Source organism: Sciurus vulgaris, assembly GCF_902686455.1.
Source record: "Sciurus vulgaris genome assembly, chromosome: 6".
NCBI classification, from domain to species: domain Eukaryota; kingdom Metazoa; phylum Chordata; class Mammalia; order Rodentia; family Sciuridae; genus Sciurus; species Sciurus vulgaris.
This window is the reverse complement of record NC_136466.1, coordinates 138,752,646-138,766,310: the sequence shown is the minus strand read 5'-3', so window position 1 is coordinate 138,766,310 and position 13,665 is coordinate 138,752,646. Positions and strand designations below refer to the sequence as shown.

The window sequence follows — 13,665 nt, the reverse complement described above, 5'->3', positions numbered from 1 at the left end:
GAATGAACCCCACTTGATCATGGTGCACTGTTTTTAAAAATATAGTTTTGAATGCAATTTGCTAGAAGTTTATTGAGAATTTTTACATTTATGTTCATCAGAAACATTGGTCTGAAGATTTTTCTTTGATGTGTCTTTGTCTGGTTTTGGTATCAGGGTGATACCAGTCTCACAGAATGAGTTTGGAACGGAATAACCTGAGTAATGATGTTAATTCTTGTTTGAAAGTCTTGCAGAACTCGGAGGAGAATTCGTTTGCTCCTGGGCTTTTCTCAATTTGTAGGCTTTTGATGGCGTCTATTTCACTGCTTGAAAATGATCTGTTCAAATCGTGTATGTCCTCCTGATTCAGTTTGAATAGTTCATAAGTCTCTAGAAATCTGTCAATATCTTCCAAGATTTTCTATTTTATTGGAATGTAAATTTTCAAAATAGTTTCTAATTTTCTTCTGTATTTCAGCAGTGTCTGTTGTGATACTATACTATTTGTTTATTTTCATCAGCATATATTTTAGTAATTTTTCATCATGTACTTTAGTAATTTCAATTTTCTTTCTCTTTCTCATTAGCATGGCTAGGGGTTTATCAATTTTTATTTACTTTTTCAAAGAACTGACTTTTTGTTTTGTCAGTTTTTAAAATGTTTCTTTTGTTTCAATTTCATTTATTTCAGCTCTGATTTTAATTATTTCTTATCTTCTGCTTTTGGTATTGATTTGTTCCTCTTTTTCCAGGGCTTTGAAATGTAATCTTAGGTCATTTATTTGTTGACTTTTTATTCTTTAATGAATAAACTCAATGTAATGAACTTTCCTCTTAGGCTTCAGTGTCCCAGATATTTTGGTATGTTGTATTGGTATTCTCATTTACCTCTACGTATTTTTCTATTTCACCCTTGATTTCTTCTTCTATTCATTCATCTTTCAATAGTGTATTATTTAGTCTCCAACTGTTAGAGTACATTCTATTTTTTATTTTATCATTGATTTCTAATTTCTAATTTCATTCTACTATGATCTGAAAGAATGTAGGGTATTATCTCCATTTTTGGTATTTACTAAGAGTTGCTTTGTGGCAAAAGATGTAGTCTATTTTAGAGAAGAATCCACGTGCTGCAGAGAAGAAAGTGTATTTGCTTTGTTGATGGAGGAACTATTTAATAAAAAAATTAAATCAAGAATATAGCACTTGTTTAATAGACGTCTTTTTTCTTTAACTTTCTGGTCTTAGGACTTCCTCATTTTCTTAAAAATTATTGAGGACCCACAAAAGCTTATCTATTTATTTTTTTGTGGGGTATAGCCATCAATAACTACCACATTTGAGTTTCAAAAATATTAACTCATTTAGAAAAACCTTTACATGATATCATAAATATACTTCTAAAACTAAAAAAAGTGAAAAGAATAGCATGTCTCTTGATTGTAGCAAGCCTTTCACCAGCTCTAAACTTTACAACATCCTGCTTGATCCCTCTCACTGTTGATCACAATCACAATAGATTAGAACTAGCTATCACTGCCTTGCAACTGGATAATTAGGGGGTTAGCCCTTCTATTTAGTAAGTAAAATAGTATAGCAATGCTCCATATAGTAAGTGTTTTTATATTTATTTGTTGAATTTGCAGGAATAAAATCATAAGCAATGTAGCTAAATGATTATAGCCTTTTCTATTATGCAATACAACTGACAAAAAGTTTCCAAAACTCATGAAAAGTAGTTATAAATAACAGAAAATAATTATAGCATATTAGGGACCTGGACATGGTGTAAGGGCAAAGTCTAGGAATTTGTAAAATGCAGGCCCCACTGAGACATGGAACCACCGAGGGTATCAACAGCCCAGCACAACCTTATCCTTTTGTGCCACACTGGTGTGTCACCCTTAACCAGTTGGGAAGCACTAAATTAGGAGAAATTTGGAAGAAAACTATAGTCATCACTAGGTTTCTCTCAGAAAAGGCATATATAGGTCATATTTTAAATACGTATACAGTAATTTGAAACTGTTAAAATATAACACCTGTTGATACACATTTAAAATGTTCAATCTGGGGCCATTTTATTTACTCACTCCAAATACACATCGAGGATCTACTGTTACAAAGCTAAATATTAGAAATATAAAAATGAAAAGACAACAGATTGTATGTCCTTACAGAACTTACTGAGTAGGAGAAAAAAATACCAAGTAACAACAGCAATAATTACCAGAAGATATTTGTGTGCAAAAGGCAATGAGAGCAAAAGTGGAGTGCAACACCTGACTTCAGAGAGTCAGAGAACACTCTGTAGACATGATACTGCTGACACATAGGATGAGGACCTGCCAGATAGATCAAGTGTGTCTGTGTGTGAGCTTGTATCTGTGTCTGAAGGGGAAGAGAAAGAGGCAAGGAAAGGAAAACATGTTTTACAGGACAAGAAGTTGTTCAAAATTTCAAGCAAGTTTTAGTAATAGCACATCAACTTTAAGAGAGAATGATGAAAACCACTAGATCGATCACAGAGTCCTGTGTGTAGGGCTTAAGTAGCCAGTAAAGTATTATAAACAAATTAATCATGGGCAATAGCATGAGTGATGAATGGGAGGGATCAAAATTAGCATGTCCAAGAAACATGCTGAGTGTCTGGCCTAAGTCTGCAGCAGTAAGAATGGAGGAAGAGGAGGTCATCCACAGCATTGGTAAATGACTGCTCACTGGAGCATATTCAAATTCAGGTGGACTTATCTCAAAGGACATAATTAATCACTCACCTGAATGACTACATATTGCACTTAGTTGGTTACTGGGCTGGAAACCCAAAATTTCAATACAGACACAATAAAGGCAGTTATCATCTGTATGCTCCTGTAGTCCAGTGTCTTCTGTACTTTCTAAAAACAAAGACGCGTCTGAATGGATTGAATTCATTATTTCCGTAAGACTCATTTGCTGTCGTAGCAAGTGAAATGAGTTTTTTACAAGACCTCCAGTTCCAGATGGAAGACCTGTACATAAGTAAACATATAACGATCAGATAAAGATAGTTATTAACAAGGTCCCTTTTTTCAAGGTACCTTAACCCATGTGAAATTTTTAAAGAAGGGAATCTAGGGATGACAATCAGAACTTTTTTTTATGATTCAACACTTAATTTTAACTAGGGAGAAAAAAAGAACACTTTGCTTAAAATTATGAAAACAATTAATGCCAGAACATATATTACTTTTAAGATGGGGTTTTAAATACAAAATGGAAAACTGAGACACTAATTAATGTATCATATCAACGATCCTCAAAATATGCCTAAAGAAAAGTAATAATTCTAAGTTGTTAAAAAAAGTCAAGATTATGAAGCTATAAAACCAGTGGCTTATATGCAATACATTCATTAAAATATAATAGTTCATAACAAAGGAAAACCTATGAAAATTAGTGTTATAAATTTTACATGTACCACCTTTTTAAAAAACAGGAACAACAAATCTGTTTTTTGTCTTTTTGAGAGACTGGGTATTTAGTTGAAAAAACACTTTAAGTATTCCAAAAAACCAAAACCATGGTTTAATTCTAAGTTGACTCAAAATAGTTATTTTGATGTATTTTTAAGTGATCCAAGGTGGATACCAGAAAACTTACTGTCCTCCTACTAAGACAATTAATAATTTTTATTTTTCATATAATGAGAACCTTATGAGAACAAAGTCCAAGCATTACCTCCTGCATCATGGGCAAATACTCTTGAACCTCGATCATCATGTGGAGGTATGTTTTTTGTCTGAAAATAAGGAATATCCTTTACCTACAATAGATACAAATCAAGGTAAATCCTGTTATAAAAAGAAGTCTACCTAATGACTACTAAGAAAATTAAGTGAAATACAACTATAATTATTAGAGTATATAAACCTGCAATGAAAAGTTTACTAAGAAAAAGTTAAATTGTCAAAACTTGACAGAATAACAACCCTTAAAGTCTTTCATTATATTCTTGATAAAGTAAATATACCCAAATAATTATTTTAGCATTTATTTAAAATGTCTTTAGACTTCTGAGCAAATGTGTATTCTTTATTTTACCATATAACATCTAGAGATTTGTAGGTATCTCATGGGATTGGAGTTATTTTCTATGGCCGGGCACCACAAAACTTCTTTGGAAGGCAAAAATAGGATCAAAGATGAAAAAATAAGGAATAAGTCAAATGAGACTAAAAAGCAAGGTTAATAATTTATTAAATTTCTATAGATAACATACAGATAAATAAATGAAACAATATGCCAATTTAACTTGTGAAGAGAAGGGATAATGTCCTAAAAATCTGGAGGTGTAAATAAAAGAGTATGGTGTGAATAAAGGAGTATGGAATAGTTGAAAAAGGTGAATTTTCATCTTAAGATTTCTTTAGAAGAAACTGCCTCAAAAAAAATCATTTTTCCCAAAATTAGTGTCTACTCTTTAATTTCTAGGAAACAACTTTTACAGAATATGAAAATACAGGAAGCCAACTCATAGGGAAATAATAAAAATCATGATGATACCTGGAATATATCATTAATGTCTACTGGAAGAGCAAGACCAATGTAGTCATCTGAGCCACCATATGTAGCACTGGACACCATGGACCTAACTGAGGAGGATCGCTGCAGGGTATTTTGATTAATGGGACTTAATAAATCTTCTTTATCTAATGATGCATAACTTAAAGCTTTCATGAACCTATAATACCACAAAAAAAACTTACATTAGTTTCTAGATTCTTAATATTAATCATATGAAAATAACATTTATATCTTCAGAAAAGTAGCTAGTCAAATATTAAGCAGTACCATCGTGTTTACTAAAAATATATAAACGCTTCAAAATATTATCTGTTATAGGATGATACACAAATGAGCACCAGTAATGTTGTCTATTACCAACAACAACTGTTATGGTCTCCCAGGTAAAGGTGAAAAGGTAGGTTACTGGAATAACTTGACCATCTAGAAGTAAAAAAGAAACTGACGTAGAGATAGAGGTATACAGTTCAAGGACTATTTTTGCAATCATTTGGGATTGCTGAATTTGCTATTATATAGCTAATGATATATTTATTAACATTTAATATCATATTTAGGAAAAATAAGATCAATTACTTATCATTATTTGTGGGGTTATTACTTTAATAGTTTCATTATCAATCTAAGATATATGTAACACAGAAGGTACATCCAACACAGTGGAGTGGAACCATTCATAAATATTATAAGGGAGAGCCTAATATGAAGTACTGATATTTCTACAATGTACTCTTACTAGTAATTCCATAGCAAATAAGGCATACTGCCCATAAGATATGCCTTTGTTATATAAATTCTTTAAAAAAAATTTTTTTTAGTTGTAGATGGACACAATACCTTTATTTTATTTATTTTTATGTGGTGCTGAGGATTGAACTCAGTGTCTCACACATGCTAGGCAAGTGCTCTACCACTGAGCTACAATCCCAGCCCCCAAATTCTCACTCATGCAACAAAATATAAAAATATTTACTTGGTACATGCTTTATATATACAAGGTACTATCCAAAATGCCATATGTATATATTTTGTTATTTGGAAATCAGTCTTTAAAATACACTCATGTAGTCTGATGGTGAATCAAAAAATTATTTCACAAAACACAAAAAATGCTTCATAAACTATCATTATTAAGATTATCAAAACAGAAACCATTCTTAATTTCCATCTAAAAACCACTCTTAAATTTATGATTTTCATAAAAGAGGTCAGTGGTTTCCAGATTATACTGTTATACTTTTCTAACTCCAAAAACTCTTCAAAGACTACTGCAGCAGTGGGGAACAATTACTGAATTATTCTCCTTCCCAATTCCTCTTTTAACCAGTGTTGCTCCATTTTTTTTAATCTTTTCTATGTATTAGGTTTCCATAGAAACCTTTTTGTGAAAAAAGGGTCTCTCTGCTTAAAAAGCAACACTAAAAAGGCTTAAAACCACTGATCTAGTTAAATCTCCTCTAGATTAGGTAACTGAAGGTTAGACATTCCAAACTCATGAACAACACTGCATACATTTGTAATCATGGGCCTTTGACAAGCATGCCTGCCTTTGTAATGCATTATGAGAGGGCCACAAAGCCAGTGAGCTTCAATTAGAACAGACATTACTGTGTAACTTTTGTATTCTACAAGTGGGGACAAAATTCAAAACCTGCTACCAGGAACCCATTCCTGTATTAAATGTGTCATTATTGAAAGAAGAGTGCTTAACGTGCTTATCATTATTAAGAATTTAATGTAAGAGACAGATGGATTTCATGAAGCCACTGCCAAAGATGATATTAATACTAGCTATTTTTTATTGAGGTCTTACTATGTGTCAGACACTATTTTAAAGTAATGGATATATAAAAATCCATTTAAATCAGTATGAATGAATAATTTAAAGCTAAAAAGTTGTTTAGGAACCACTGGCTCAGCAACAAAAATCAGTTATGGAAATTTTTACAACAAATTTAATATTGCATTCTTTTAAAGATAAAAGCTGAAGTGTTCCTTGTGAACAGTTTACGTGATAAAAAAATCCCTGCTGAGTCCCAAGGAGCAAATAATTCATATAGTGTCTATTAAGTGTCTACTTAATAATTACAAATACTTAAACTGAAAATAATTTAACTGAAATATTCAGTTATTTAAAAAAAAAAGAAAAAAAAAAGACAAAAAAAAAAAAAAAAAAAAAAAAAAAAAAAAAAAAAAAAAAAAAAAAAAAAAAAAAAAAAAAAAAAAAAAGAGGTCAACTTTTGGAGCCTTAAATTGACCTACCTGAAAAGGTTGTTTGTTATTGTAGGTCTTAAGCTCCTGATTCCCCCGACATGCTTCTTTTTAAAATCGATCCTTGCAGAAGCGAGAAATAAATGAAAAAAAGCTTGTGACTTTTGTGTTCTTATAAAGCACGTATGTTTATTTTCAGGGCCTAATGGAGTCTTGTTTTCCCCCCTCGCAGCTGCAAGAATCCATTTCAAATCATATCGGGTAACAAGGAGCTGATAGCCTACCATAGTAAACAAGTTCTGAGGCTTATGTGGTGTTACTAACCTGAGTAATGTTTTACATTTAAATCTGTTGAAATGCAACCATTATTTGTTCATTTTAAAATAAATATTTGCTTACCTGCTTGGTGTTAGTCTGGACTCAAAACTGTTGGCCTTCATGGTGATGGTATCAGTAAACAGCACATCTTTTGCTGGAGATGCCAAAGCTTCAGAGTGAGATAAGGATGGATGCATTCTTTGCTGCTGTAATCTTTTCAATGTAGCGTAGCCAAAAGCATCTCTAGAACTTGTATAACTGAAGTTACAATCTGCTAAACTTTTAATTGTAGCAATAGAAGGTGCTTTAAGGGACTGTGCTCTTCTAGGAAGTGTATGAGAAGAACCAGGAGGCACCAGGGACACTGAGTTTGACTTGGAAAGAGACAGATGGTTAGACTGTGGTGTCAAATAGTGGCTTGTCTTAACAGTTTTCGTACTTACCACAGTACTCATACTTCCACAGTCTGTGTCCATAGTTGTAGCATCTACACCTACTGTCTCTCGTGAAGGACTTGAGCTCATTGAACTTATGCCACTTGTTGTGGTATCTGTATTAAAACTTTGGCTACGGATCTTCATATGTGAGCTTGTTGAACTTTCTACAATTAACCTTTCTCGGCTTGTGTTTTCTTTGTGATTCTCTGTAACAAAACTCTTGGTGAATTTTAAGTCATTCTCTCCAATACTTGGAGTACTACCAATATCATCAATGTGCTTATTTCCAACAAATGAAGTTTCTAATTGTAATGTTTTCTGAACTGTGGATACAGGTGTAAAATCATCACCATGATTAAAGTCTACGCTGGGTTCCGTAAGTGTTCTGATTCGTCTGTTGCTTGTCTTATTTTCAGATGACATTTTTCCTCCTTTTGGATCACTGCTACTACGATGTTTTTTATTAGGCAAAGTAAGTGAATTTAAGATACGATTCTTCACAAGTTTACTAGAAGCAAAGAACGGGAATGAATTTTTATCCTTGATGGGTCCAGGTCTGTCATAAAATGCTGGCTCTGAATCTTCATTGATGTCAAGGAAAAAGGTACTAGTAGAACTGCTGCCAAACCGGTCATCCTCCATAATGAACATACCTAGGATTGAAGGGTCAATTAATTAAAGCACACAAAAAATAAAAATTTCATTTCATTATTAGTGACATCACATTTCAGAAAAATTAAAAAAAAATTAATCAGTCATCTGGGGAAAAAATGTTTTTAATTGTGTTAAACCATTAAGCCACATGAAACATGCTTTCTTGAAACTCATTTGGATTTGAATAAAATGTAAAATTACGTCATTATGAGGAGTTCCTGTTATTTCCAAAGCAAAGCTATAAGATCAGTAAGACACAGTTTACATAAAGTTCCTTCTGATTTTCCAAATATTCAAGATGAAATTAAACGGAACTTGAGCATGGATGCTTAGTCAGCTGGTACAGAGACTATATGCTAGGCAAGCACTCTATCATTGAGGTATCTCATATCAGACCCTCCATTATTTTAAAATATATTGCTTTACTCAAAAATGAAGATGTGTGGCTGGGGTTATTAGCTCAGTGGTAGAACACCTGCCTAGCACATGTGAGGCACTGGGTTCAATTCTCAGTACTGCATATAAATAAATAAAATAAAAGTCTGTTGATAACTAAAAAAATATTTTAAAAAAATGAAGAAGTGAATACAGTATCTCTTAGCAAATATATTCTGGTTCAAAAAATAATCAGAAAAATGAGAGATTACACTCCATTTACATAAGATCTATCAAAATGTATAAATGCATTCTGTCATGTACAACTAATTTAGAACAAATAAAATTAAAAAAATTTAAAAAGCCTCTATATCTGAAAAATGAGTACAAAGATTAAGTAAATGGAGAAAGTACAAAAAGACTTTTTAGATTTATCTTTTTTCTAATGACAAAAAAGGGAACTGATTATTCTGGCACATGCGTTATTCTATCTCTGAGTATAAGTCTTTCCAGAAGTTATTTAGAAAGCAAGGGGAGAAAACAATGTAGGCTGGTGGCTATACTTTGTTAAAGATACACATTATCCAAGAGCCTATCAATGCCAAATAACTATCTTAGAAAAAAAGTAAATTAGGAATGCAACAAATACATTTAAGTTTTGAAATTACAAACACAAATGTTAATATTGGCTAACTTTATGTGAACTTAACACAATACTCACTCGATGGTGCGGATTCACTCTCACTATTATGCCTAGAGCTGGTTGACTCTGAGTTCAAGCTCAGGGTGCTTGGGATAGATGAGAGCTCATTACAGAGTTGTTCCACATCATCTGGAACCACTGGCCACAGATGTTTTCGACTATGCCTCACAGCATCCCAGTTGTGACATTTCAGAATATCACAGCCTTGTTTGGTTTTAGCTATTAGCCCAAGAACATATACACAGGTCCTGTATGTAAAAAATGCAATAATGACAGTTTACAATTTCAGGCTGAGAATTCTTGGAGCAACCACAGAATAACCAATTTGCTATATGTATATCTGAATTTTCCTCAAAAACTATTAAAAACTGTTTAGTTTGTACAGAACAATGTACTAAAAGTACTTAGAAATAAATAAGCAGCAATAAAATCATGCAAATCTTCCTAATAAAGGTAATAATTAGAACAAAATTTTTAAAACATGTTCTTAGTACAAATATGGGGTATTTGGGCATTGAATTACTGGACTCTGTGAACACATACTGTGTTTTTCTTGTTTACTTAGAAGGTAAATATCAATATTAAAATAAAAATGGAATAATAATATTAGAGTTCATTAAAAATCTTTGTTAGAATTTATAGTGAACTAATAGTTATGAACCACAAAATACTTCGCTTTATATCTATTTGTGAATAATAATATATGCATTAAAAAGATTTCTGGGTTAAATGACATACCCTCTGATGGAAAGAACCTCACACTGTTTTGCAAGTTTTAGTATATCAGGAATCACATTTTCTTCTTGTAGCAAATTGAGACCCCAATTTGATGAGCCAATATTTCCCTGAAAAAAACAAAAAAAAGAAAAGAAAAATACTTACAGAAAATACAAGGTTAATTATTTTAAGAGATTTGACAAGCTACCAAGAAACAAATTTAAAACTATCCATGAAGCTATGAGAGAAAAATCTGAAAAAAACTCTCATCTAAGGAATGTTAGGAATCAATTAATATTCTATTTATCTTAGCAAGAGAACTAAAGCCATAAAAAATAATAGTTTAACCATTTATTCTTTCAGTGTAAAAATATTTAAATTGGCAGAAAATGCTGGTCTTAGAATATTGATTTAAAAGCAAGTTCTAAATAAAATAATTTTAATATTTAGTATTACTGAGACAAATGAAAAAACATCTAAAAATTGTGAAGATCTTACAGAAGTTTTTATTACAAACCAAGGCCCAAAGAGATGCTTTCAGTTTTTTAATTTCTTCCCATTTATCCAAATCTGGTGTGCGAACATTGTGACACAGTTCTGTAATAATATTCTAAAGAAATTAAAAAAAAAAATCACGTAAGTAACAAGAGTGTACTTCTTAGTGTACTTCCTTATTGCATTATTAAATCTATTTAAGATTTGCTTTTAGTTACGTCTGCACATTTAAAATTCTAAAGTAATTTTAAAGTAAAATATCTTATTAGGAAACATTAGTACATAGGTTCTGAGTTCATATTATTATTTGGCTGTGTTACCTTTAAAGTCACTTAACCCCTACCCTCCATGCCTTGATGTCCTAATCTCCAAATAAGGGATAATAACAGTATATATCTCATAAGGTTTCATGATTTAATAATTACATATAAAGTGCTTAACAAAGTACGTGGCACCTAGTATTGTAAAACATCATAATTATTTATTTTACATAGAAATTAGTGCTTAGATTTCATCATATTTATAGATAACACTGAACAATGCATTTAAATTTTTAATAAATTTATTTTCAAATATTCATAAGGGTATCTTCCCAACAGTCTTCATAGACATAAAACACATGAAACTATATTTATGCAAAACTTTGGATTCCTGAGATGAACACTGATACAAAAAGGAACTAAGCTGCTAGATTACTATCATTTTCACACATACACACAAATATTTCTACAACTATTTATATCTTGAATAAGAGAAAGGTTATGTTTATTGAAAACACCTAGTTACAAGACATACAGCTATAAATACAGTGAACATACAAACTATATAAAGAATAAATTCTTGCCCAAACCCATTACATTCCATGAAGTATATGAGACTAGGGATGTTCACAAATTACACTTTCAATTTGTTGTTCACTGGTGGTAACTGAATCTGTTCAGTTTAATTTCCCAGTGAGAGCTAGAAAGAAACTTAGTTTATTATGTTTTTAAGGAGATTTTAATTTTTCCAATAAACAACAAAGGAAAGCATTTCAGCTCTTTACCAGGTTGTTTATGCTCCACAATAAGTTAGCTTTTCCAAAAGTCACACACAAAACAGGGAAATGCATGCAAGCCAGTAATATTTTTAGGGACTACAAATACAGAATGACTAAGTCAATTACAGGACAGATAACTACAAAATCAATTACACCACTGCTTTTATAACTTTTGAAAAATTTTTTTCAAAGATAATATTTTAGCAACATTAAGAATTTTTTAATATCATAATCATTTAAAATAAGCAAATTATGTTTTACCTGTACTTCCAATAAATGACAGCCTGTTTTGTGGTGTACCAGTTGTCCATAAAGGTGTACAGGAAGGTAGACATGAGGACGCTGTAATCTAGTATAAGAAAGATATTTGAGATAATCATTGCTTTATTTATATGTTAATTAAAACATTAATAACGTACTGGATAAAATACAATTCCCCAACATAAATAAAAATAGGGAAGTGTGAAGGCATGAAGATTTCTTCAGAAAAATAAAAACTTTACCAGCTCTCACAGTTCTGGTAAGAGAGCCCAGACTAGAAAAATGTGACCCCTATGAAACATAGGAGTATGCAGAAAACTTAAAAGAAATTGATTATAATTTGGTTTTAACTTTGACAATGAGGACTAGAAATAAATTATTCCACTGATTGGACTATATACCTTTGGTTACTCCGACGAACATAATTATCACCATCAATAGGCTTCCGATATGTAGTTAGTGCCTCATTAAGTTGTTCTTCAATCAAGTCAACATATTTTGAATTATATTCCTAGAAGATAATACTTTTAAATTGTATACAGTTTCATAATGACATTCACAAAACACTTGTTAGGTACTTAACAAACTTCAGAAGAATGAATATGAGAAAAATAAAAAGAATCTGTTCAGAAATTTAAAATTTTTGGAAAGAGGATAGCAAGAGTATTATGAATGCAAATGTTCTATCACATCCCAAACCTTTCTGCTTGTAATTCTCTCTTGTCAATTAATGTTTTGGAGTACAAATGAGTAAATAAATATTTTTTATCTTATTTGAATTCTTTTCCCTTTAAAAAAAGTATCTCTTTGTGTTAAACTATGAAGATATTCAATAGAAATTTTAAAAAGGAAATCAAATGAATGCTATCATTTCAACACCATTAAGATGCTGCTCCCAACTGATGTAAATCAGGTCAAATATAAAAAATATTTTCTTCTAACACTTGAAGAACTACTTAAATCCTTTAAACTAAGCCCATTACACTGCTGTCTTTATTACAAAATATTCCACTTCAAACTTCAAGATGGGATCAGTGGAACCTCTTTGGAAAGCAATTTGGCAGTATGTATTAGAAATTAAAATTTCAAAGCTGGGTATGTGTGCATATGTCTGTAATTCCAGTTACTCAGGAGGCTCAGGCATGAGGACCCCAAGTTTTAGGCTAGCCTGGACAACTTAGGAAGAGGCTGTCTCAAAACAAAAAAGGGAAGGGGATGTAGCTCAGTGTAAGAGTGCCCTTAGATTCAATTCCCAATACCATAAATAAGTAAATTAAATAAATAAATAAATTCCAATATATCTTTTGCCCAAACAATTATACTTCCAGAAAATAAGGGGGCAAAAACACTATTTTGATTTCAGTGAGTTGCCTGAATGCCCTACTTTTACAGTCTTTAAAACCTTTTCTATTTTTATAGTTTTTGTATTTACTTTGCAATAGTAATGAAGTTTTAATTATATATTATCACCATACTTTCCTCTGTATAAATCTTATTGAGGTTAAGTGTTTGAACTTTTTATAGGATTAGTTATATCCTTATGGAATGCTTGGTTAATCTTTTAACCACTGGCATTTAGAAAACACTAATGAAAGTCAGGGACATAGTTTAAAACCATGGAATGGGTTAAGTTTTTGATGTAGATCATCTTTTTTGGGGAGGGGTTGGGGACTGAACCCAGGGGTGCTTTACCACTGAGCTATATCCCTAGTACTCTCCCTCTTTTTAAATTTTGAGACAGGGTCTAAGTTGCTTAGGGCCCTGTCAAATTGCTTAGGCTGGCAAGCTTGCAATTCTCCTGCCTCAGTCTCCTAAGTTACTGGGATTACAGACGTGTGCTACCTTGCCCTGCTGATGTGGAACATCTTGAGGATTCTGCCCAAAAGATAATGGAAGGACAAGGAGAC

The 13,665-nt window shown here is 31.8% G+C and overlaps 1 protein-coding gene and 1 long non-coding RNA gene across 3 annotated transcripts in view; one reads left to right on the top strand and one right to left on the bottom strand.

Annotated features, from left to right (window-relative positions):
* The window catches only part of RICTOR (RPTOR independent companion of MTOR complex 2), a 119,143-nt gene that overhangs the window by 4,905 nt on the left and 100,573 nt on the right, over window positions 1-13,665 (bottom strand). The window contains 10 exon segments of the mRNA XM_079144446.1: window positions 2,760-2,993; window positions 3,703-3,787; window positions 4,528-4,705; window positions 6,811-6,882; window positions 7,159-8,167; window positions 9,265-9,494; window positions 9,985-10,091; window positions 10,481-10,573; window positions 11,759-11,846; window positions 12,160-12,269. Coding sequence (XP_079000572.1) covers window positions 2,760-2,993; window positions 3,703-3,787; window positions 4,528-4,705; window positions 6,811-6,882; window positions 7,159-8,167; window positions 9,265-9,494; window positions 9,985-10,091; window positions 10,481-10,573; window positions 11,759-11,846; window positions 12,160-12,269 — 2,206 coding nt within the window.
* The window catches only part of LOC306663869, a 408,598-nt gene that overhangs the window by 360,686 nt on the left and 34,247 nt on the right, over window positions 1-13,665 (top strand). For both annotated transcript variants that reach the window (XR_013764570.1, XR_013764571.1), the window contains exon 2: window positions 6,677-6,780. This is a non-coding gene — a long non-coding RNA (uncharacterized lncRNA). The remainder of the gene's footprint in view (window positions 1-6,676; window positions 6,781-13,665) is intronic.